The 24486-nt window shown below is 37.5% G+C and overlaps 2 protein-coding genes across 11 annotated transcripts in view; one reads left to right on the forward strand and one right to left on the reverse strand.

Annotated features, from left to right (window-relative positions):
• Positions 1-24486, forward strand: part of NF1 (neurofibromin 1) — a 255085-nt gene that overhangs the window by 106666 nt on the left and 123933 nt on the right. For 7 of the 10 annotated variants that reach the window (XM_082707296.1, XM_082707299.1, XM_082707293.1 and 4 more), the window contains 16 exons: positions 1309-1388; positions 2838-2961; positions 4293-4454; positions 5394-5643; positions 6187-6260; positions 6516-6599; positions 13442-13882; positions 14272-14411; positions 14651-14773; positions 15230-15313; positions 15939-16055; positions 16647-16828; positions 16947-17158; positions 17984-18145; positions 18280-18383; positions 23435-23570. In XM_082707296.1, coding sequence (XP_082563422.1) covers positions 1309-1388; positions 2838-2961; positions 4293-4454; positions 5394-5643; positions 6187-6260; positions 6516-6599; positions 13442-13882; positions 14272-14411; positions 14651-14773; positions 15230-15313; positions 15939-16055; positions 16647-16828; positions 16947-17158; positions 17984-18145; positions 18280-18383; positions 23435-23570 — 2475 coding nt within the window. The remainder of the gene's footprint in view (positions 1-1308; positions 1389-2837; positions 2962-4292; positions 4455-5393; positions 5644-6186; positions 6261-6515; positions 6600-13441; positions 13883-14271; positions 14412-14650; positions 14774-15229; positions 15314-15938; positions 16056-16646; positions 16829-16946; positions 17159-17983; positions 18146-18279; positions 18384-23434; positions 23571-24486) is intronic. The other 3 variants (XM_082707297.1, XM_082707300.1, XM_082707295.1) reach the window with 1 other exon arrangement.
• On the reverse strand, positions 20572-21321 carry LOC309851710 (nascent polypeptide-associated complex subunit alpha). The gene has a single exon (XM_082707313.1). The coding sequence runs from the start codon at positions 21275-21277 to the stop codon at positions 20630-20632; it is 648 nt and encodes a 215-aa protein (XP_082563439.1). The 5' UTR covers positions 21278-21321; the 3' UTR covers positions 20572-20629.

Consider the following 24486-nt stretch of genomic DNA (forward strand, 5'->3'; position numbering starts at 1 on the left):
ATATGTGGAACACAAATAGAAGGGAACATAACAAGGAAAGCAATCGTATTAAGGTGGGGAAAAGGCAAACACATTGTCTTTATGTTAAAAAAGTGTTTCTTCAAATGTAACTATAGAGAATTTGCTACTTAAAGGTAAATTGTACTGTTTTTATGCAATAGTGACAATTGAATATAAATTTGTGTTGTTTTCTCCTTGGCATGAGAGCTACCAACTATAATTTTTGAAGATTTTCACAATGAATTGAAGTTTTCATGATACATTAAAAGTAATTACAGTAAAAGTGTTTGAAATAAGATAATATAGGTCTGGTCTTTATGTCATTTGTAAGGTTTAGCATTATAAAGTGGTCTAAGTTTAGACATTTATATATCTTTTACTAATGTAAGGCAGATTATAAGTGCAAATATTAGCATTTTATGCACTTGATTTACTGTTAAGAGAAGAAGAAATCAGTTCTCATTATTTGTTCCAAATAGCATTTTATTGGAGTTTTAATAAACGGCTTTAAAGGGGAGTAAAGCATCACCAAATATATTGACCAACGACCGAGAAGAATATGCACAGCTCAGTAGTGTCCTTCTGGGGCATCACCGTGGAATTGGAGTTAGAATAGGGGAGGTTTCAGGGAAGAGTCTAGTTTTACACTTTTTATGTTGACAGTTTTAAATAGTGATTTTGCATGCTGTATATTTTAAGTAAATTATTTAATTCCTGTTAATGTTTTACAAACCAAATTCCAACTTCAATTCTGTTGTCAATTGGAATATTTTAGAATGAATAATCTGCTATGCAGTGTGAACCTGTTTTGCTCTCCTCTTTCTCTTGTTTTTGGAAATAATTGATCTTTAATGTTCCAAAAGGATTTGTGATGAGCACGATAACTTCAACTTTGTCTTTTGGGTTTGAAGTAAAACACTGTTGTGCTCATTAATTTTGGTGAGCTCTCCTTATATAGGGATTAATTTTTTATTCTATTGGGTTCTTTGACACAGACAGAAATTACTTAGTTTGTGTCTTAAAGCAGTTTTTACATGTATCTATTGCTCCTCCGAATTCATCATTTAACTGTATCCATGTATGCCATTTAAAGTAGGAATGATAAGAATGCAAATTATTCGATTCTACATTTATTATTCCCTAGAGATTTGGGTTTTCAGAGTTTTTTTTCTCTTTTGCTTTATACTATGTGTTAGAGCTGCAATTAAATAACCAGCTTTGTTAGCATTTATAAGATAAATACTCCAGTGTTCCATCTACCAAAAAACTTTTAGTTAGCTCTTCTCTCTCTTTTTAAAAAAAATTTAGGCTCTGCTGGTTCTTCATCAGTTAGACAGCATTGATTTATGGAATCCTGATGCTCCGGTGGAAACATTCTGGGAAATTAGGTATATGTACTTTTATTTTTAAATTAAATTTAAAACTTTATTTTATATTTATTTTTTGTGTTTAGATATTAACTCTCTAGTACTTGCTTTATTGTAAAACTTTGTTTATAGAGGTTTTATGGTTTTGTATTTTATTATGCTAAATTTTATTACCCAGCCGTAAGTACTGTTACTTGGTGTATTCTCTTCTGTTTCAGATTTCTATGTAGTTACAACTATTCTAAATTGTTGATTACAATTATAAGCTTAGAGTGTTAAAATTTTGTAATCTTAATAGTTTGTTTTTAAGATTATGGTCTTTTTATTAATTTCCCATGATACCAGTGATTGTGATAGGTGAATTAATGGTGAACATCTGCCTTAGTAGGTAAAAATATTTATAGAATTTTGTAGTTTATTTCCTGCTTATATAAATTATTATCTTTTAAAGAGTTCAAAGGCAGCATATTGAGAAAAATGGGAATATGTAAGTTTCCGGTTTTGTCATTATCTATTCTCATGGAAGTGGGTGCACTAAGTCACCTGGAAGCTGAGTTAAATCCTACACATAGAAAGTGTTCTTTGATAGTAATGTAATATGAATCACATAAGTGATTTAAAATTTTCTAGTTGCCACATTACAGAGAATAAACAGGTAATATTAATTTTAATAATATTTTAACTCCAGTACATATATTTAGAAGTTATTTTAATATGTAATCAGTATAAAAGTTATTGATATGTTTTACATTATTTTTTCCATTAAGTCTTCAAATTTTGGTTGCATTTCACACTTACAGCACATCTCTGTTTGGGCAAGTTGCATTTCCTATGCTCAGTAGCCACAGGTAGCTAACTAGTTGCTGCTGTGTTGGACATTGTGGCTGTAGAGTAGGGATCAGCAAATTTTTTCTCTAAAAGTTTGGGTCATAAATATTGTAGGGTTGGTGGGTCAGATAGTCTCTGTCAGAACTATTCAGTTCCACTGTTAGAGCATGAAAGTAGCTGGAGACGATAAGTAAGTGAATGGTATGGCCATGATCCACTAACACTTTATTTACAAAAGCAGATAAGGACTAGATTTGGCCTATAGGCAGTTGTTTGCAGATCCCTGCTGTAGAGAACTGGGTTTATACACAGTCTTTGCTGTGCATGTCGTCTGTCATTTCTTCTTGAGTCTTGTGCAGAGATGGGACGTGTGGTTTAAACAATTGGGAGTTTGCGGGGGGTTAGAGGATTTAGAATTATTTGCTTTTTTTTTAAAAAATGTAGTCTGTAATGTAATGTAGACTTACTCGCTTTGATTATTGTGCTGTTAACATTTTGATAACCATTTCTCTAAAACAAATCCCAACTTCTCTAAACTTGTATCTGTTATGAGAGAATGTCATTCTTAGGTACTGATTAGCTCTTTGTGTGTGAGGTTATTTATTGATGATACTGATAATGATGAACTTTATGTTTTTGCAGCTCTCAAATGCTTTTTTACATCTGTAAGAAATTAACTAGCCATCAAATGCTTAGTAGCACAGAAATTCTCAAATGGTTGCGGGAAATTTTGATCTGCAGGAATAAATTTCTTCTTAAAAATAAGGTAAGCAAAAGGACATCTTTAAAATTTAAGAATATTTGGGGGTAATGGGAATAGATTAAGGAAATGTATGTTATCCAAATTAAGTCCTACTTTAGCTCTTCCTGCCTGCAGAGTCTTCAAAGGAAATACTTGTGCCAGAAGATGATGGATGAAAGTCAACATTTTATAAATTATTCTGAGTCTTCGTCCTTTAAGTTGCAATCCTGATAAATTCTAGTTGAGTTAAGCAGGACTCTATGGGGTCTCAGTCTAGAAGGAGTTGGGCTGCTATAACCAAATTAGGTTGAGAAACATATTCCATCTTAAGTTTGTGCATAAGACTTAAATCTTATGGCTTAGGCTAGTCCAGAGAATGTTAATGTATCAAACTGAAGGGAAGAGGTTGAGGGTGTTTAATCTAAGTTTGTTTATATTCCTGCCAGAACAGTTTCATCTCTTTGAATATTTGAGTATTCTCTAGGGTTGAGTGAAAAGTTTTGATTCCTGCTGTTGAAACATAGGGACAGGGTTTTAAGGGGCTGGAGGAGTGCCTTTCATTTCTTTTAACATAAAGTTTCTATAGTCAGTTAAAATTTTTTTCTATTATGTCATAGTTTTTGAGTACTTGATCCAATAAATTTTTATCCATTTCTTGAATCATAGCTACAAAAAAACTTTAACGTATTAAAGACATGCTTTTCAGTGTACCATGCAGCTTGTTAAATTTTTTGTTTACAAATGGACTAATGGTGAGTTGGTATCTGGGTGGACTTGTCTGTGGTTTAATTCTCCAGAGTATAAGCGTTAGTAACCCAGTAATCAATCTGGAGGAGTCTGGTCAACAAAGTTACCCTTGCAGCATACTTGGCATACACACCAGTGTTAATTACTGGTCCATAGAAACTTAATCTCAAAAGAGTCAACTTCCAATTATCCTGACATGGCACAGGATAAAATCTTCTGAGAGAAAATCTTTGTCATTTATCCTGAGAAGTACATTACATTTTTCATATGGTAGATTTACGTTATTGATGTTTTACTTCTGTCCATGTTAGATCTAGAAATGTTAATTTTGCATTTCTATAATATGTTGTTTCTGATGCTTTGAAGGGTGAATATTTAAGAGGAATTTCAAAGACATTGAACCAACATTACTTATACCACTGGGTTTCTTGAACAAACATTACTTGTACCACTGGGTTTCTAGTGCATAATCTCAAGGTATAAGGGGTGGGAGTTGGGAATGGGAGATTTTCCAGGATAGTCTCAAACAGGAAGACAGCTCGTGTTATGTGTTTATTTTTCTTGGTTATCAGTGCTTCTGAAAGGCTTACTTATTTTTTTCTTTTTAGCAGGCAGATAGAAGTTCCTGTCACTTTCTGTTCCTTTATGGGGTTGGATGTGATGTTCCTTCCAGTGGAACTACTGGTCAGATGTCCATGAATCATGAAGAATTACTACCTTCTTGTACTCCTGGAGCCTCTCTTCGGAAGGGAAAAGGAAATTCATCCATGGTAAGCAGCTGCTTTTGTAGACCAAACCTTTTTTTTTTTTTTAATGGTATCTTTATTGTTAAAAACACTATTTCTGGCATTTAGTGTGCAGCTCTCAATCTAGAGAGTACATTCTTTAATCTTTATCAGTGGAGATGAGTATCAGTTTGCTTTTTTCATGGGACGGTCAGCAGTATGCATTCACAGCCTTGTTGTAGGGTGGTTAGGTTAGTTTTCCTGATGGTTGCCATTGTGCACTCTGCAGGAATCTTGATTATATTGATATTCCATGGAAGATTTTGCTGGTCCACCTTACCAATGGCATTATATTGTTAGATTTGAAAGCCAAAGCTTTTTTATCCCTAATTTTCAATATAACCTTCTGTTGAGGACAAAACAGCAATTAAGCAGTAGGGTTTACTATTGTCTGTGTTAACATGGGATTTATATTCATTTTGTAAATGAGGATTCTTTTGGGAGTGTGTAATCCAGAATCAAGTATACCTTCCACAACAATATTTAGTTCTTGTTTGTGCCCTCGTTTTAGTCCTTGTTCTAGTGTACTTTATTTCTTCCCTCCAGTAGGTAGATAGAATTTCTTAATTACTTCCTTTGTCACTTATAATTGAGTTGGAAGTGCATTGCATTTTTCATTCAGTAGAGTTATGCTATGGGTGCTTTACTTGTGTTTGTGTTGGCTTAATCTGCATTCCTAGAATCTGGAATAGGATAATTTGATTTGAAATTGGACAAATAGTATCGAGATGTTTGTCCAAATAATCTCATCTCTCATTCATACAAGATATTTAGGGATTTAAAAATTGCTGTCATGATTGCAGGAAAGCTTTTGTGCGGTATTGTATGCAGGCATACATGGTACACAGTGCGTTGCATTGTTGAATTATGTAAATAAAATTGCCTGGGTTGCCAACATAATGCCTCCCATCCCCACCATCCCAGGATAGTGCAGCAGGGTGCAGCGGCACCCCGCCAATCTGCCGACAGGCTCAGACTAAACTCGAAGTGGCCCTGTACATGTTCCTATGGAGCCCTGACACTGAAGCTGTTCTGGTGGCCATGTCCTGTTTCCGCCACCTCTGCGAGGAAGCGGATATCCGATGTGGGGTGGACGAGGTGTCGGTGCACAACTTCTTGCCCAACTATAACACGTTTATGGAATTTGCCTCTGTCAGCAATATGATGTCAACAGGTAAATGTGGATAATGTTCCCTGACCCCCACTCTGTTTGCCTTGAATCGTAAGAGATCTGATTGTGCTAGGAATGTAGGAACTACTTTGTAAACTTACAGGTTCATTCAAATAGCTAACCTGAAATCCTTTTCTACACAAGATAGGGTGAAAGTAAATAGCATTTGAAATAAATTGTTGACTTCTCACTGAGGTTTTAATATGCAGTACATTTTTTTAAAAACTGCTGTCAAGTTTTTAAAAAATTGCTGTCAGTTACAAATTTTAGAATTTATGGTGGCTGAACCTATATATTGTGAAGTTTAAACACTGGCGCTTAGTTGGAGTAAACATAGGTAGGAATAGCTATTTTATGCTGTGGACATTGTAGAGTCCAAGTTAATTACCTTTCCTGTGAAGCTGACAGAAGGAAGTGTTCATCTTTATCATTGGAAGCATTCATTCCCCTCCTCCTCCTCTGCCTTATGGGTTAGGCTTGCCGGGTGCTCCCTTGGCAAGCAGGGCTGTAAGTGCAATAAGTTGATTTGCTGTTGTCTTTGCTTAGGAAGAGCAGCACTTCAGAAAAGAGTGATGGCACTACTAAGGCGCATTGAGCATCCCACTGCAGGAAACACTGAGGTATGCCCTTAGCAACAGAAACAGCCCTCCCAGACCCCCACTGTCAAATGTAGAAGCCTCATGTCATGTGTGTGTGACCAGAATAGCTTTGGAAGCATATCTAAGATCTGTGCCTATTACAAGTAGGACGTTAAAATATGTACCAAGTTTATATACTATACATACACATATATGTATATATATAACATCTACCTGCTGATTGATTTTTAGTTCTAGGTTTAGAGTTGTTTTCAGTGGTAATTGCCTTCATTTTAGGCTTGGGAAGATACACATGCAAAGTGGGAACAAGCTACAAAACTAATCCTCAACTACCCGAAAGCTAAAATGGAAGATGGCCAGGTGAGTTTGTAAAGTTGATTTTTGTCTTTCAATTGATCTGCTTAGACATATGTATTTCACTTCAATAATCTTTTGGGTCACTGTTTAGTATAATGTGTGTCTAGTTGTCGTAAGACTGTTATGTAGTTGTGGTTCATCTAAAACTACACTGTTATGGTAGCCACTAGTCATGTGTGGCTATTTAAATTTGAATGAAAATTTAAATCCATTAAAATTAAATACAGTTAAAATTCAGTTTCTCAGTCATACAGTAGCCACATTTCAAGGACTCCTTAGCCACATGTGACAATTTACTACTGTATTGGACAGCACAGATATTGCCATTTTTGCAGAAATACTGGCCAGCACAAGCTAGAGCTGATTTATGGCAGAGACCGTTCCTTTACCCTTTATCCTTCTCTTTTTCCATCCAAGTATCTCATAGAATTTTCAGGAAAGGGATGACAAAGGTAGAGAAAATAAATTAAAATTCAAACAATACATTTTACTATTTTGTTAGGTATCCTAATTAAAGGAGCTGGTGGGCAGAATATTGAACCCATAGGTTAAGTGAAATTTAAAAACTTAGACATTCCATTCAACTATTTTCATCTGTTACCCCAGAAATTAATAATTAATTGGCATTTGTGTATAATTGATTTGTAATGGCCATATATTGCTCTCATTATTTTATTTTATTTTTCAAAAGATATTTATTTGTCAGAGAGAGAGAAAGAGAAAGAAAGAGCACAAGCAGGAGGAGTGGCAGGCAGAGGAAGAAGCAGGTTCCCTGCTGAACAGGGAACCCAATTTGGGAGTCAGTCCCAGAACCCAAGGATCATGACCTGAGCCAAAGGCAGATCCCTTAATCGACTGAACCATCCAGGCATCCCTATTCCTCTCATTATAATTAGGTGTTTCAGAAAAACTCGTTACCCTCCCATTGCTTTTTTCTTGTCATGCTTAATTAGAACAAGGAAAAAAAGTTATGTTTTTGTACAGCAAAAATATGTACCTAATGTCATTTGGAGAGGACATGTGACCTTAGGACGAAAGCTTTTTTGGGGGGTATAGCTGTTTTATTGAGATATAATTTACATACCATTCAGTTCACCTATTTAAAATGTACTGTTACTTTCTGCCACCTTTCTGTGCCACTTTAATGGTATGCATGAACATCCTGATTTCAAGAGCATCGACAGTGCTGAAAAGAGAGGCGGACTCATGTTCTTATTAGGCAATGTTCCACAGTCATCATCTGGTTTCTGACTGTGATGATGAAGCATGATTACATGGTGAATTTGAAATCATGGATGATCACGGAGCTGGGAAGATTTGTTGTGAGCCTCACAGGCAGGTGTTAAACTGTGGAGTGATCTGTCCTAGATTTGATTTACAACTGAAAATCTAGAAGAACAGCAGAAAAATCTGCTTCCAACCTGCTAGCTTGGTTGCATTGTACTGATACCAACAACCTCAGCTGGCATCATAGACCATGGAGCAAGACAAAAACAAAGTATATTCATGAAGTTGTACAACCATCACCCTAGTTTTAAAAAACGCCATACCCCCATACCCATGAGCTATCATTCCCTAATCTCCCTCCCCACTCCCCCACCCCCCACCCCCTGACCCTAGGGAACCACCAGTCTTTTTGTAGATTTGCCTGTTCTGGGCATTTCACCCAATATGACTTTTTTTTCACTTGGCATAATGTTTGCAAAATTTGTTCATGTGAGTCAAAGCTTTTTAAAAGAAGTTTGATATTCTGGGTTGGTATATTAATCTATGACAAAAAATATATTAGTGGCTCTTAAAAAACGTATATGGTAATCTTGGGTTTGGACTTTATTTTTTTACTGGAATGTAACATACATATAAAAACTTGTATAAATCTAAGTGACAGTTCACAATAGTAGGAGGTGAACATACCTGTGCAGCCAGTACCCACATCAAGAAACAAGTCAACACTGGGTTACCTTGGGTGCCTCAGTCGGTTTAGTGTCTGCCTTCACCTCAGGTCATGATCCCAGTGTCCTGGGATTGAGCCTCAAATTGGGCTCCCTGCTCAGTGGGGATCCTGCTTCTCCCTCTCCTTTTGCCCTTCCCCCTGCTCATGTGTGCTCTCTTTCAAATAAATAAATAAAATCTTTAAAAGAAAATAAAAAGGAATAGATCATTACCAGCACATGGAAGCCTTTATTGTGCCCCTCTTCCAATAACTAGCAACCCAAGAGTAACCATTATGCTGACTACTACTAAATACAGTAGTTTTCTTGTTTGTAAACTTGATATAAATTGAGTGCCAGAGACACAGTATCTTATATCTGGCTTCTTTGACTCAATATTGTGAGACTCATCCATATTCTTCTATACCACTGTTGTTCATTCACTGTTACTGCTCCAGGTATTTCATTCAACACGCAGTCCACCATGTAATTTTCCTTTTACTCTCTTTGGGTATTAGATAGCTATACAAAGAATTTTAGTTATTTTGAGTGTTTCTGCTATGAATGTTCTTGAATGTGTCTTTTGATGACCATCTAGGTGTTTTTTTTTTTTTTTTTAAGATTTTATTTATTTATTTGACAGAGAGAAATTACAAGTACACTGAGAGGCAGGCAGAGAGAGAGAGAAGGAAGCAGGCTCCCTGCTGAGCAGAGAGCCCGATGCGGGACTCGATCCCAGGACCCTGAGATCATGACCTGAGCCGAAGGCAGCGGCTTAACCCACTGAGCCACCCAGGCGCCCCTAGGTGTTTTTCTGTAAAGTACACACTTAACAGTGGAATTTCTAGGTAATAGTGTTTGCAGATACACATATAGGATATGTTAATTGAGACAACAACTGCTTGAAAAGACTGGTGGTTTCACAAAGATTTTCAAAAGACAATATTTTTAAAGCAACTGCTATAGTATAGTACCTCTGTAAATGATAAAATGTCATCCAACCATTAAAAGCGTATCTTTAACTGAAACTAATATGACAACTTCTCTTAGCTAACTGGAATTAAATAAAAACTTGAAACAAAAAAAAAGAAAAGCTTTCCTTTTAAAGAGTATGTGCCAAATGGATTCACTAAGAGAGATCTGTTAGTGCTTTCTTATTCCTACCTGAACAGTTTATCTATTGTGATTGTCATATTGGAGCCCTTTAAAGACCAAGAGCAGAGAGTAAAATATTGCATATACTTTTACTAATTCAATTAGGAAAAAAAAATATTTTGAAGTACTTAACTATTCAGTAAAATTAGACATTAATATGAGGCCCGGGCAGAGATAAACTGAAAACATTATATTACTATAACATAACATAGTCGACTAATAACTGAATTCACTGTGCCAGAAAATGGAACATTATCAAGGGAAATGTAAAAATATACCAGTGGAAAAGACCCCAAAAGCAAGAAGTTTGTAGTTCATTTGAACCCCATTAAGAAGTATATAAATAAATAGCAGAATTCAAACTAGAGAAGAACACTAACCTTATTCTTTATGTACTGCTGAAGTCAAGACACAAAAGATCCACTCAGACGCAGGAAGAATGCCATTACCAAAATGTTTCTATTTCAGCTTAAGTTGAACTTAGCCTTTTTTAATGTATAATGTGACACAGTTCAAGAACATTTAGCTGTAATTTGAAAACAGTCATCACTGCTATGTTCCCAGAGGCAAGAAGAGAATAAGTATTATTGCTTCTTTTGGAGGAGATCTAATCAAGAGTGACAGAAAGTGCTGAATAAAGTGAGGCTGAGTAATAAATATGACCCTGTGAGAGAGAAGTCTACAAACCTACTTTGAAAACAACAGTTACTAAAACATATGTTGATAATAGTACATTAAAGGCTATAAATTCATCACACCTAGTCAATAAGAATATATGAAATGAATTTTGATTACCATGTAAAAAATTCCTCTTAATCTGTTTAAATTATCAAGGCAGCCTTCAGTGACTCTCATTTGAATCTGTCTGTAAACCAGCACACTAAGGAACAGAGAAGTTTCTCTGCCTCATTTTTCAGTCCTTCGGAAAGATAGAGTCATATCTTGAACTGTATCCCGCAGAGTGTTTCCTTTCTTGCAAACGTTATCCAACTTAATGTCTGTTAGAGCATTACTTATTGAACTGATGTTTATGAACTGCACTAAGATGTAAAGGGGATGCTAAATTGGGAAGATGTTGTTGGAGAAAAGATGTAGGTTCTGCATGTGAATTCATCTGAACTAGCTGCTCTTCACACCCAGATTCTTCATCAAAACTAGCCATGTTTTTTCTGATTTTGCACTGATCTGGGAGCTGCTGCAACTGACATCAACTGCATCAGCCTATCATCAACAATATGCTCATCCTGGTGGCAGTGATGGTGGTGGTAGTGATACCAGGACCAATACACTGTAGGCAGTTAACGGATTCATTCCCAGTAGTGTCCCTCAGAAAGTCGCCAGTGCGTGTGATAGAAGATTCTTGACACGCTTGTACTGTATGAGCAGTGTTTATTCCCCCTGAAATATGCTCTGGGTCTGGAGAGTATGAATAAGCATCTAGCATTTGTATTTGATTATCTGCTGATGGCATTGATTCAGTGTTGAAAACCAGGTTCCTTCCTATTCTCTTGCTTGCCCCCCCCCTTTTTTTTTCCTGATGGGCCTTGGGAATCCCATAAGCAAATGCCTGCTTGATTTTCTAACTTTCTCTTCTGAAGATCTATACCTTTAGGAGGATTATGACCATTATTGTCATCTTCATCTTCATTAAGGGCTTTAATATTTGCAGTGTTGTTGTCGTCTTTTTTTTTTTTTTTTGGAGTGCTAATAAAGCAAAGTTTAGTAAGTGGTAGTACAAAGCTCCCGAAGAGGGAGGGGACCTGAGACAGTTGCCCTTTGCAACTGTCTTCTGACCATACGTCACTGCTAGGGCTCCCAGCGGACTGGCATGTGTGGCTAGAGGTCACCTCATTGCTGGATCCATTGTTGTACCCACTACTGCTACCAAGAGCACTGATTTCATCTTTACCACTGCTGGCAGTTTCACCAGAACTTCCCTGCAGGGATTCCTCTGGATCTGAAAGTCACCATTGCACATATTTTGAGTCTGTTAATAAGTTGTTCATCCATTTCATTGTCACTGCCTCCACTTTGCTGGGTGTCACTAGTACTTTAAGGACCAGCTGCAGATGACTAAGGTGATGGAGCTGCTCTTCTGAGCTCTTCTTCTTCTTATTTAATGTAGTATTTAATAAAGATGCAGAAAAACTTATTTATATAGCTGAGCCTTGGCTGCTATGGCATTATCCCATAATGCCTTTTTAAAATAATGCTTTAATTAACATTGATGCCAAGTATAGTGTTTGTTCAGTGTGAACACTTGGCTCAGGAGTTGAAACTTGATTAAAGAGATGTCTAAGTGGTACTAGATCCAAATTCTTAACAAGTAAAGGAAAGAAGTCCCAGCTATACTGATTACAGTGTTTAGCACTGGGGCAGCCCACATGCAGTCAATATACCCAGTACTCAGTTGCCCTTCTGCTGCTAAAAATATTGAGAATCACTTGGCACTGTTTAATAATCTCAGTATGTAAATTTGGTCCAAACATATGCTCTACCACACTGGAGCTTATAAGCTAGCCTGCAAGTTCTTTTGCAGGGGACATTTCTGTGCCCGATACCGATGGCTCCTTGTTGCACAAGTCATTGAAGGTGTGAAGTCGATCGTTACCTGACTTCATCAGCCAGCCTCACAAAGTAGGTGACACCGAATACTGAAATGCAAGATCTAGGCCTTCTTTGTCAAAGTGGAGTGTTGAATCCAGTGGTTCTTTCACTGTGCTCTGCTGTAAGTCACCACGTTGCAGGCTGTGTTCTGTCCTTACTTTTGTTCAGAGAACCTGCGTAAATACGCATAATTTCAATCTTGAAAAGGTTAATGTGCAGTACAACAGGAGGGAGAGTAGCCGTATTCTGATATTAGCTACAACTGTAATAAATGCATGTGCCATAAGAAATATTGGTTTCAGGAGTTCTGTGTTCAAAGCGGTCCTTCATGAGAGAAAGGCTCCCCCCACCCCAAAACATACGTAAGGAAGCAAATACAGTGATACTTCTACATCATTTATATTACAGAACACCCCTAATATGTTGCTTTCTTGGGCCAATATGTCCTCAGTAATAGGCTGAATATTAGCTTGTAAGCGATGTATGAGGAGAATTGAATTTGAAAAATCTGCCACACATAGCAAGAGTTTTTCTTTCTCATCTGTGCTCTGTAAACTAACAGGATCAGAATTCTTTGAAGAGGCCTTCTCAGTCAGATCATTGCAGGGTTTGATTTTTTTCTATTTCTTGTCTTTCTGCACTTCCTTCATTACAGCCTCTTTCTGTTCACTGGTTCTTTTGCTTGATGATTCTCCTCTTGCCGCACAGAATCTGTGTGAATAATAGAACAGTATTTGCAAAGCTGGTCCCAGAGCTCTTGAACTTGGGCCATCACTAATAAGTGTACACACTACTTGGTTGAAAATTTCCAAATGCGTATAATTCCTTGAAGCAGCTTAGACATTGCCTCTTTGTCCAGGAATTGATCTAAGCAAATAATTGGAGTGTGTGGTCCTTTCTGAGCTGCAGTCCATAACCACCTTGTGTTCCTGACATTGTGTGTGTGTCCATCACTACCTCCGTTCTGTAAGGCTCGTCTGGCCTCGGGCAGTAAGATAACCTTGAGGTGACTAGAAATGGTGAAGACTTGGGTCTTTTACATGTAAAAAATGTTCTTTGTCATGGAAGAAATGTTGGATAAAAAGTAATTTTGTCAAGTCTCTCAACTAATTGAAGTTGAATTCATGCTTTCCATAAAAATTTTGTGTTTAGGCTGCTGAAAGCCTTCACAAGACCATTGTTAAGAGGCGAATGTCTCACGTGAGTGGAGGAGGTTCCATAGATTTGTCAGACACGGACTCCCTACAGGAATGGATCAACATGACTGGCTTCCTTTGTGCCCTTGGGGGAGTGTGCCTGCAGCAGAGAAGCAATTCTGGCCTGGCAACCTATAGCCCACCCATGGGCCCAGTCAGTGAACGCAAGGGTTCCATGATTTCAGTGATGTCTTCAGAGGGAAATGCTGATACACCTGTCAGCAAATTTATGGATCGACTCTTATCCTTAATGGTGTGTAACCATGAGAAAGTGGGACTTCAGATACGGACCAATGTTAAGGATCTGGTGGGTCTTGAATTGAATCCTGCTCTTTATCCAATGCTGTTTAACAAACTGAAGAATACCATCAGCAAGTTTTTTGACTCCCAAGGACAGGTAAGGTATTCTCTGCTTTATTTTCCCCCCTTTCCTGTGAATAGAGTGACTGGTTTGATAATGAAGCCTTTATCTTTTTTATTATCTAATTCGATACTGGCATGAACATTACTCACAGTGTTTTAAAAACAGACAAAAAATTGCAGAAAAAAGAATCATCTAATGTAGGGATCAGTTTTGGTTTTTGGGAACTCAAGTGTGTAGGTGTGCCAGGGCTTATGAATGTTTTGGGTGTGGGTATGAGCATTCCATTATGTCTGTGTGCCTCTTTGAATACATGCCTGTGGGTGCATTTCTGTGTGTGTATGACATCTAGGTTAGGGCAGTTTCATCTCTCTGTGGTGTGTCTTCTGTGCCTTGATGCCAAATGTATTTTGTTCTTTATATAGGTTTTATTGACTGATACCAATACTCAATTTGTAGAGCAGACCATAGCTATAATGAAGAACTTACTAGATAACCATACTGAAGGCAGCTCGGAACATCTGGGGCAAGCTAGCATTGAAACAATGATGTTAAATCTGGTCAGGTAAGGATTCTATTGCATTGTAGCAGAAACACATCGCTATTGATAGTTATTAGGGAATAATTTGCCATTCTTTATTTGCACCCAAATTGGACATAAATGTACTCATATAAAATAAAAATACTGCAGTTTTTGTAGTTATGCTTAAAAATCATTTTACTTAGAGATTAAAGCATTTAGAAAACCTTCTCTTTTGTTTATATCTGATATTTCTTCCCCCGAATGTTTCTGTGTCTAAATAGATATGTTCGTGTGCTTGGGAATATGGTCCATGCAATTCAAATAAAAACGAAACTGTGTCAGTTAGTGGAGGTAATGATGGCAAGGAGAGATGACCTCTCGTTTTGTCAAGAGATGAAATTTAGGTGAGTTCTCAAAAGAGCAAAGTGGGGTCTTGTAAATTCTAGAGTAAATGAAGTACACAAAAATAGTAGTCACTCGATTATCATGGGAAAGGGGAGGATGGAAAAACAGCATTTTATGTTTTTATTTTTTTCTTCCTGTATTTTCAAGTTTCCCAAAGCTTCATGCCCATGGCAGTGCTCCCTTTTTCTAAATTATACTTGAGCTAAGGATTTGATTCTGTTTCCAGTCTGATACCCTGGCTAAGGGTACCAGTATCAGTGGAACCAGTATCAGTTGCCTGTTAGTGCCCTTCTGACTGTTAGGGCTGAAGTAGTGGTATCTCTTTTATGAAGCTGTCATATCACCTGAGTGATTTGGCAAAGTATTCGCACTATTAAAAAAATTTCTATGACTGAAGGTGTATGTGTGACTTAAAAAAAATTGTTGCTGTTTTCCTTTTCCCTGCCATTCCGTAGGAATAAAATGGTAGAATACCTGACAGACTGGGTTATGGGAACATCAAACCAAGCAGCAGATGATGATGTAAAATGTCTTACAAGGTAAAAACAACAGCAAATGCGAAAGAGAGAATGACTTTTAATTATTAGCAGGTCTGTTTGGGAGTGTTGATACTTCATAGCTATTATAGTACATGTTTTTTGGATATCACGCTTTTGCATTTGAATTATGCATACTAATCTTTACCTCCTATTTTTAACTGAACGACTTTCAGTAAAGTCAATTTACTTGGAAAGTTAGTGTTGTCTATTTAGGAAGATTAGTCTGGTTGTTCGAGAATAAAATGTATAACGCCTTAGATTGTTTTTATTTTATAATTTGATAAAGGTAATATTTAAGAAACTTGATTGGTTCAAGTCTTTCTGAAAAGTAATTCCCTGCATTTGCTCTAATGGTAAATACTTATTGCCACATATCAGAAAATAATCATTCACATATATCTCTTTCATGGGGCTTGGTTTTATGAAAGTTATTATCACCTTCTCCCTCCCTTGAATGGTTTTTGCATTCTGGGTATGTTATCTCAAATTATTTAGGTTATCTTTATAAATAGTTAAATAGATTGTTCTGAATTCCTGAAGTTCTCTTAGGAAGGTGTTATTTGACAGAAAGGTGAAGTGGAAGAACCTGCAAGATTTATGTGGTCCCTAAATTTTCTTTCTTCAGAGACTTGGACCAGGCAAGCATGGAAGCAGTAGTTTCACTCCTGGCTGGTCTTCCGCTGCAGCCGGAGGAAGGAGATGGTGTGGAATTGATGGAAGCCAAATCGCAGTTATTTCTTAAGTAAATTTCAGTCCCCAAAAAGCCAAAGCAAAAATACAAAGCCCACACACAACAAAACAAAATCTAACCAAAGTGGCAGATGATTATATTTAGAAAATGGGCCTCATTATTTTGGTATTATGGCCATCAGCAGCTGCCTATAAAATACAGGCACGCATGAAGTAATATTCCCTATGATAGGACTGGGTTAACAAAACAACTGTGTTTTGTGTTTTTAAAGAAATAATCCAAGCAGTGAATTATTGGCAATAAAACCCAGATCACCTCATTAAGTCATTTAAAATAACATCTTCTAAACTATTTGGACCACTTGTTTTATACGGTAAACACTAAAAGTGATGCAATGACCAGGAAAGATTGCATCTGTTTTGTGCCCATGTTATGAAATATGTACTGGCTTTGTCAGGATAAAATCATATTAAGCACAGCACACTTCATAATGAGTCACACTGGATGATTACCTCAGGACTAGAGAGAAACAGACACCCAAGACCACTCACGGGATACACATATCATGATTCCAGAATATCTGATTAGTCTTCTTTTTGAAGTGGACTTCACTGTGTAAGAGTCAGTCTTTTTATTTCTCAGGTATTTCACATTGTTCATGAACCTTTTGAATGACTGCAGTGAAGTTGAAGATGAAAATGCACAAACAGGTGGCAGGAAACGTGGCATGTCTCGGAGGCTGGCATCACTGAGGCACTGTACAGTCCTTGCGATGTCAAACTTACTCAATGCTAATGTGGACAGTGGCCTCATGCACTCCATAGGTGAGATAAAACGAAGGCTTCGTGTAGAAACTGAAAACCTAGACAACTGGCATGTAAGACAAGCAAAATTACTTCAGCAGGCCATGTTAGTAAATTTGCATCTATTTGTCCATATCAGGTTTAGGTTACCACAAAGATCTTCAGACAAGAGCAACATTTATGGAAGTTCTGACAAAAATCCTCCAGCAAGGCACAGAATTTGACACCCTTGCAGAAACGGTGCTGGCTGACCGGTTTGAGAGGCTGGTAGAGTTGGTCACAATGATGGGAGACCAGGGAGAGCTCCCGATAGCCATGGCGCTGGCCAATGTGGTTCCGTGTTCTCAGTGGGTGAGTTTGTTAAGGGAGTATAGAATCAGGACCTGCCACATAGCAGATGCTTCTGAATTTATTCATTCCAGGAATGCTTACTGCATGAATTGCTAAAACTTTAGAGCTGAAAGAAACTTCAGATATTAATTGAGTGGTTTTCAACTGTTGGGAAAGTAGCTGGAGCCTCAGTAGTAATCTTACCTGAACTATGAGGATCCTTCCTGCAAATCCTGTAGTCTTTCCATTTTTGTTGTTTCTCTGCTGAGCCCACTGTGTACTGAATTTCCCTGACCAGATGAGCAAAGAATTGAGGTCCTGTGGTCACCAAAGTCTTAACTCCTGCTTGTTGATTTCCTAAGAAAATGATCTGGGCATATCAAACTAAACTCTTTGCCACTGTGTTCTATTTCTACTCTCTTTGATTTTGTCATAATTTGAACTGAATCCTGGATTTTTTTTTTCCTTCTCCTGGTGAAGCCTAGGCCTCTTTTACTTTTAACCAGTTAATCCTCAGAATTAACAGCTGCTGAGGTGCATGGTGGCCCATTCAGAAGAGTGTGTAACTCTTGATCCTCAGGGTTGTGAGTTTGAGACCCACACTGGTTGTAGAGATTGCTTAAGGAAATAAATTGATTTTTAAAAAAAGAATTAACAGCTGCTGTAGGCATGAAGAAATAGTCATCTATCATAGACAAATGTACACAGATAAATACTAGGGGAAAAATTGATTAGTCACCATTGAACTGGGTTTAGTAGGTGGTTGACAGCTTTGAATTTACCTTTCAGTCTCCTGCTGAAGAAAAAAAAATTATTCACACCAATGCAATTTTGTTTTGTTCTCAGGATGAACTAGCTCGAGTTCTAGTGACTCTATTTGATTCTCGGCATTTACTCTACCAACTGCTCTGGAACATGTTTTCTAAGGAAGTAGAATTGGCAGATTCCATGCAGACTCTTTTCCGAGGAAACAGCTTAGCCAGTAAAATAATGACCTTCTGTTTCAAGGTTTGTATCCATTTATCTTTTTTTTGTGCCAAGATATGGCAAATTGATTATGTGCAGAACGTACAGAACAGAATGTCTTTAATGCAAGACATTTGGAGAAGGCATAATAAATTCCTACTTTTATATTTCTTTAGGTATATGGTGCTACCTACCTACAAAAACTCCTGGATCCGTTATTACGAATTGTGATCACATCCTCTGATTGGCAGCATGTTAGCTTTGAAGTGGATCCTACCAGGTGTGTCATCCTCCCATCTATAACTTGACTCCACTTTTCTATTACCGTACATGAGAACAGGCCTTCACAGTTTCTCCCCTTGATTCTTAAAATTAGCCTTTAATTATAAAAATTACATACAAATACATTTTTCTTAAAAAATTTACAGGTATCTTTGATAACCTCTGGAGATACAGCTCTGTTACTAGTTTAGTCTGTTCTTTGCCCTTTTTCAGTGCATTTGCATATACATATACATAAATCTAGTCGTAGAGACTATACATACAATTGGAGTGATAAAAATGGAAACCTTGTATACATGGTTTTGCAACTTTTATTATTTAAATCAGTTTAATTAACATACAGTATAGTATTAGATTCAGAGGTAGAATTTAATGATTCATCAGTTGTATACAACATTCAATGCTCATTACATCACGTACCCTCTTTTATATCATCAGCCAGTTTCTCCATCTCTCCCCCACCTCCCCTCCAGCAGCCCTCAGTTTATTTCCTATAGTTAAGAATCTCTTATGATTTGCCTCCCTCTCTGTTTTCACCTTATTTTACTTCTCCTTCCCTTCCCCTATGTTCATCTGTTTTGTTTCTTAAATTCTGCATGAGTGAAATCATATGGTATTTGTCTTTCTCTGACTGACTTATTTTGGTTAGCATAGTACTGCAGCTCTAGCCATATTGCTGCAGATGGCAAGATTTCATTCTTTTTGACAGCTGAGTAATATTCCTGTGTGTGTGTGTGTGTGTGTGTGTGTTTGTGCACACCACATCTTCTGTATCCACTCATCTGTCATTGACATCTGGCCTCTTTCCCTATTTTGGCAGTTGAGGACTTTGCTGATGTAAACATTGGGGTACATGTGCCCCTTCAAACCACGATGTTTGTAGCCTTTGAACAAATACCTGGTTTTGCAACTTAATTTTAACTTAGCTCTATATTGTAGATCTTTCTGTGTCAGTATAGAAAGATTACTCATTCATTTTACCTGCTATGTAATATTTCATAGTTCGGCTGTATCATTATCTTTTTAGTCAGTACTGAGTTGATCTTATTGACTTTGTTTTTAAAATCAGGTTTTAAAAATAACCGAAGTATAATTGATACACAATGCTATATTAGTTTCAGGTATACAGTATTTTGGTTTCACAATTGTGTATATTATTTAGTGGTCTCTGTGATAAGTGCAGTCACCATCTGTCACCTTGTAACGTTGTTATAACATCAACTATATCCCCTATGCTGTACTTTTCAATTTCATCTCTGTGACTTACTTATTTTATGATTGGAAGTTTGTACCACTTAATCCCCTTCACCTATATCACAAATCCCATTAGCCCCCTCTCCTCTGGCAACCGCCAATTTGAAAAGTGGTTTTTTTTGTTTGTTCATTTATTTTATTTTTTAAGATTTATTTATTTGAGAGAGGGAGCAAGCGCACGACCAGGAGGGGAAACGGGGAAGGAGAGGGAATCTGACACAGACTTTGTGGGCTGAGCACGAGCCTGACACTGGGCCCAATCTCATGACCCTGAGATCACAACCTGAGCCAAAACCAAGAGTCAGTTCTTAACCGACTGCATCACCCTGGTGCTCCTGTTTTGTTTTTTGGATTCCACGTATAAGTGAAGTCCCACAGTATTTGCCTTTCTCTGACTTATCTCACTTAGCATAATAACTTCTTGGTCCATCCATGTTGTTGCAAATGGCAAGATTTCATTCTTTTTTAATGGCTGAGTAATATTCCTGCGTGTGTGTGTGTGTGTGTGTGTGTGTGTGTAACACATCTTAATCTGTTCATCTCTCGATGGGCACTTCAGTGACTTCTGTTGAGTTGGCTGTTATAAACAGTGTAGCAGTAAACATAGGGGTGTGTGCATCTTTTCAATTAGTGTTTTCATTTTCTTTGGGTAAATACAAAGTAATGGAGTTGGGTTACTGTGTCATAAGGTGTTTCTACTTGTAATTATTTTTTTAAGATTTTATTTAGTTATTTGACAGACAGCAAGAGAGGGAACATAAGTAGGGGGAGTGGGAGAGGGAGAAGCAGGCTTCCTGCTCAGCAGAGAGCCCAAGGCAGAGCTCAGTCCCAGGACCTTAAGGTCATGACCTGAGCTAAGGGCAGACTCTTTTTTTTTTTTTCATCCAACAAGAAGCCATAACTTTATTAATGATAGAAACAGTACAAATTTCAAACCAAGCTGCAGTTATTCTTTTGAAACACCAAAAAAAGGTCCTCGTTTTCAGATGGTTACATTGTTAATTCCATAATAGCATTTACAATATCATTACTGTTGTTCTTCAGGGCTCGGACTGCCTTTGCTCTTGACACATTTGCTTGTGACATGACCAATTCTATGTCCTTAACCTCTACACCGGTTTCATCAACCTCTTCCTCTTCACTCTCCTCTTGTACAGTTGGAGTCTGTGTGTTTTCTTGAATGTTTGAGACAGCTTCACCTTGAACTTTGAATTTCTCAGCAGCTGCCAGTTGTGCTTGCTGAGATAAATCCTCGATCTTGGCTTCCCCAAAAACTATGTAGGTATCTGAAGCTGGGCTCTTGTAGACATCTGGTTTTGTGATGACAAAGAGAATATTCTTAGATTTCCTGATAGTGACTCTTGTAACTCCTGTAACCTGTCGAAGACCCAGTTTGGACATAGCCTTCCGTGCCTTCTTTTCACTCCGGCTCTGTTTTGCTTTACTGACTGGTTCTTCGTCAATTTCAGCGGCTGCTGCCAGCTGGGCTTGTTGTGTGGTTGCCTGTGTGGAATCCTGTTCCTCAAGCTCTGGTACTGATTCATCACTGTCAGATTCTGTTCCAGACCCTGTCTCAGCCTGGGGCTGTGGCAACTCCTGCTCTGTAGCAGGGACGGTTTCTGTGGCTTCACCAGGCATTTTGTGCGGGGAACGCGGAACCAAGATGGCCTAAGGGCAGACTCTTAACCAGCTAAGCCACCCAGGCACTCCTCCCTCCTTCCCCCCAACTCCCTTCCATTTTTTAAGCAGATTATTTGGGTATTTTGGTACTGAGTTGTGTGAGTTTCTTATATATTTTGGATATTAATTCTTTACCAGTTGTATCATTTGCAGATATCTTCTCCCATTTAGTATTGTTATTTCAGTATTGCTATTTCATTTTATTGATGGTTTCCTTGCTGTGAAAAAGCTTTTTATTTGGTGTTGTCCCGATAATTTATTTTTACTTTTGTTTCCCTTGCCTGCGGAGACATATCCATAAATACGTTGTTAAGGCTGATATCCAAGAGATCACTGCCTTTGTTTTCTTTTAGGACTTTTATGGTTTTAGGACTTTTAAGCTATTTGGAGTTTGTTTTTACATATGCTATAAGAAAGTGCTCTAGTTTCATTCTCTTGCACGTAGCTGTCCAGTTTCTGAATAACATTTATTCAGAAGACAGTCTTTTCTTCATTGTGTATTCTTGCTACTTTGTCACAGATTAATTGACAGTACAGGCATAGGTTTATTTCTGGGCTCTTTTTTCTGTTCCATTGATCTATGCGACTGTAATTGTGCCAGTATCATACTGTTTTGATTCTGTAGTTTTGTAGCATCTGGGATTGTGATGTTACCTCTAGCCTTTTCTTCTCTCTCGAGATTGCTTTGTCTCTTTGAAGTCCTTTGTGGTTCTAGTGCTCACTTCAGCAGCACATATACTGAAGTCCTTTGTGGTTCTGTACAAATTTTAGATTTATTCCAGTTTGGTAAAAAAAAAAAACACTCGATACTTTGACAGGAATTGCTTTGAATCTGTAGATTGCTTTGGGTAGTATACACATTTTAATCCATGAACATGGTGTGTCTTTATTTAGTTTGTGTTGTCCTCAGTTTCTTTCTTCAGTGTCTTAAAATTTTAAGAAAGACCTTATAGAGGTATTTCACCACTTTGGTTAAGTATTTTCATGGGTATTTTATTCTTTTTGGTACAATTGTAAATGGTGATCCCATTGACTTTTGCTGTAACTCACCCATTATTGCCCAACATTTTTTTTTTTTCCATTTTTCAGGTCATTTGTTATAGGCATTTTTATGAAACCTGAATTTTTTTGTTGCTCCCTTTCTTAGAACATCTGTTGTTCCCTGTTGACTACAAGATAAAGTACAGAGTTTTCAAACTATAATTCGTTATTACCTGTCTTTCTTTCATGTGTTCTTTGTACATTAGGTCCAATAAAATATGCACATATTGTATATTTTTAAAGTGGGTTGACAGATGGTTCATTGGGGTTGGAGATGCCTAATAAATAATATTCCTCTTCCCTGCACTAGTTCAAAACTAAGTGTGGAAGGAGGAGGGCTAGGAGGGAAGCTCTCAGGAATCAGCTGTCACCTTTCTTTCTTCCTCCTCTCTTTCTTTCTTAAGATTTTATTTTTTTGAGATAGTGAGAGAAAACATGAGCTGGGGCTGGAGGGGTGTGGGGAGTTGGAAGAGTAGAGAGAAAGAGAGAGAGGAAAAAAACAGGCTCTCCACTGAGCAGGGAGCCCAACTTGGGGCTCGATACCAGGATTCTGGGATCATGACCTGAGCTGAGGGTAGATGCTTAACCATCTAAGCACCCCAGGTGCCCCTCACCTTTATTTCTGATAACAGTTTTTAGAGTATGTGGTTTTTGATCCTGTGGACAAATAGACTTGCTAATACATCACCTTGAATTAGACTCATCTACCCCATCTCTTGCACAGCCAGATAACTACGGACTTGCCTCACAGAGAAGCTTTTTACCAAAGAAGTGGAGAGCAAACCGGAATACATTTTTTTGCAGGCAGACATACCCAGAGTGGAGAAGATGGCACTAAGCTGAGTATATACTAAATTTGTGAGAATATAAGGGAGTAAGAATTATACACAGTTCTCAGTATTGCCCTTTTACAGTTTTTTTTTTTTTTTTTTTTTTTTTTTAGTTCAAATCAAGATCCTAGCAAAGTTCAGCATTGCATTTGGCTGAAAGTCTCTTTTAAAGAGTACTTTTATTTATTTATTGTAGATGGATTTTACCTTCTCTCTCTCTCTCTCTTTTTTTTTTTTTTTGTAGGTTAGAACAGTCAGAGAGCCTTGAGGAAAATCAACGGAACCTTCTTCAGATGACTGAAAAGTTCTTCCATGCCATCATCAGTTCCTCCTCAGAATTCCCCCCTCAGCTTCGAAGTGTGTGCCATTGTCTGTACCAGGTATGCTCAGTGCATAAGTGCTTACGGCTAGAGAGTACCGTTTTTAATCTAAATTCGAAGTAAAAAGAATGCTTTACTAAAGAGGAATTTAGCGGCTGAAGGTGGGTGGTTGAAAATACTGAGTCGATGTGGATGACTAATACATTAAGAATTGTCAGAATTGGCTTTGAAAAAACTAAATATTGCTTAGGAGACAGTTTGGAGTATTTTAAGGGGGTACTAAAAATAATTTTCCTTGCATTGGGAGCAAGTTTAAAATGCACAGAATCTGTTGGTTTTAATAGACATGGTTGAAATGAGCTATATCATGGAATTTTTTGGTTATCCTTTGTCTGAATTACTCACAGGGTTTTTCACATGTGAGTCAGGTCTACTTCTTGCTTTTTATATGGTTGAGGTGTTTGATCTATAATTTTGATGTCTTCTTAAAGGTATAATGTGTTCTTGTCAGGTTTTCCTAGAACAAACTAATCTGTTTATTTTATACTTATAAAATACATTGCATCATCATTCAGATTAAACTATTACACTCTATAGCACTAGCACTGCAAGTAATGCTTCTGAGTTCAGATGTCCACAGTCATCCCCTACATATTGAGGATATTAGGTGTTTGTTCTTTTTATGGCTTTCTCTGTGTTTCTGAATTGCATATGTAGTTTCAGGGACGATTTAATCATTCCAGGGGAGATTAGTGCAGATCTATATTAACCTGTTTAAATTGTGATTCTGGAAGAAACATTAGTGGTCTGGAGTTTGGGATGGGTGGGTACAGGGGAAAGAATTTATGCATTTACCAAATCCCTTGCCTTTGTGTCTTTTTCTTTGCAGAGTCATCCCCAGCCATTTGTTTTTTAGCACAGGGCTTCAGTTGCTTAGAGACATTAGCAAGATCAGTGAAAATCACCATTTTAAAAA

Source organism: Mustela nivalis (assembly GCF_964662115.1).
Source record: "Mustela nivalis genome assembly, chromosome: 17".
In the NCBI taxonomy this organism is placed as follows: Eukaryota; Metazoa; Chordata; class Mammalia; order Carnivora; family Mustelidae; genus Mustela; species Mustela nivalis.

Coding starts and splice junctions, on each gene's coding strand:
- LOC309851710 (XM_082707313.1), bottom strand. CDS start 21,277: ATGCCTGGTGAAGCCACAGAAACCGTCCCTGCTACAGAGCAGGAGTTG.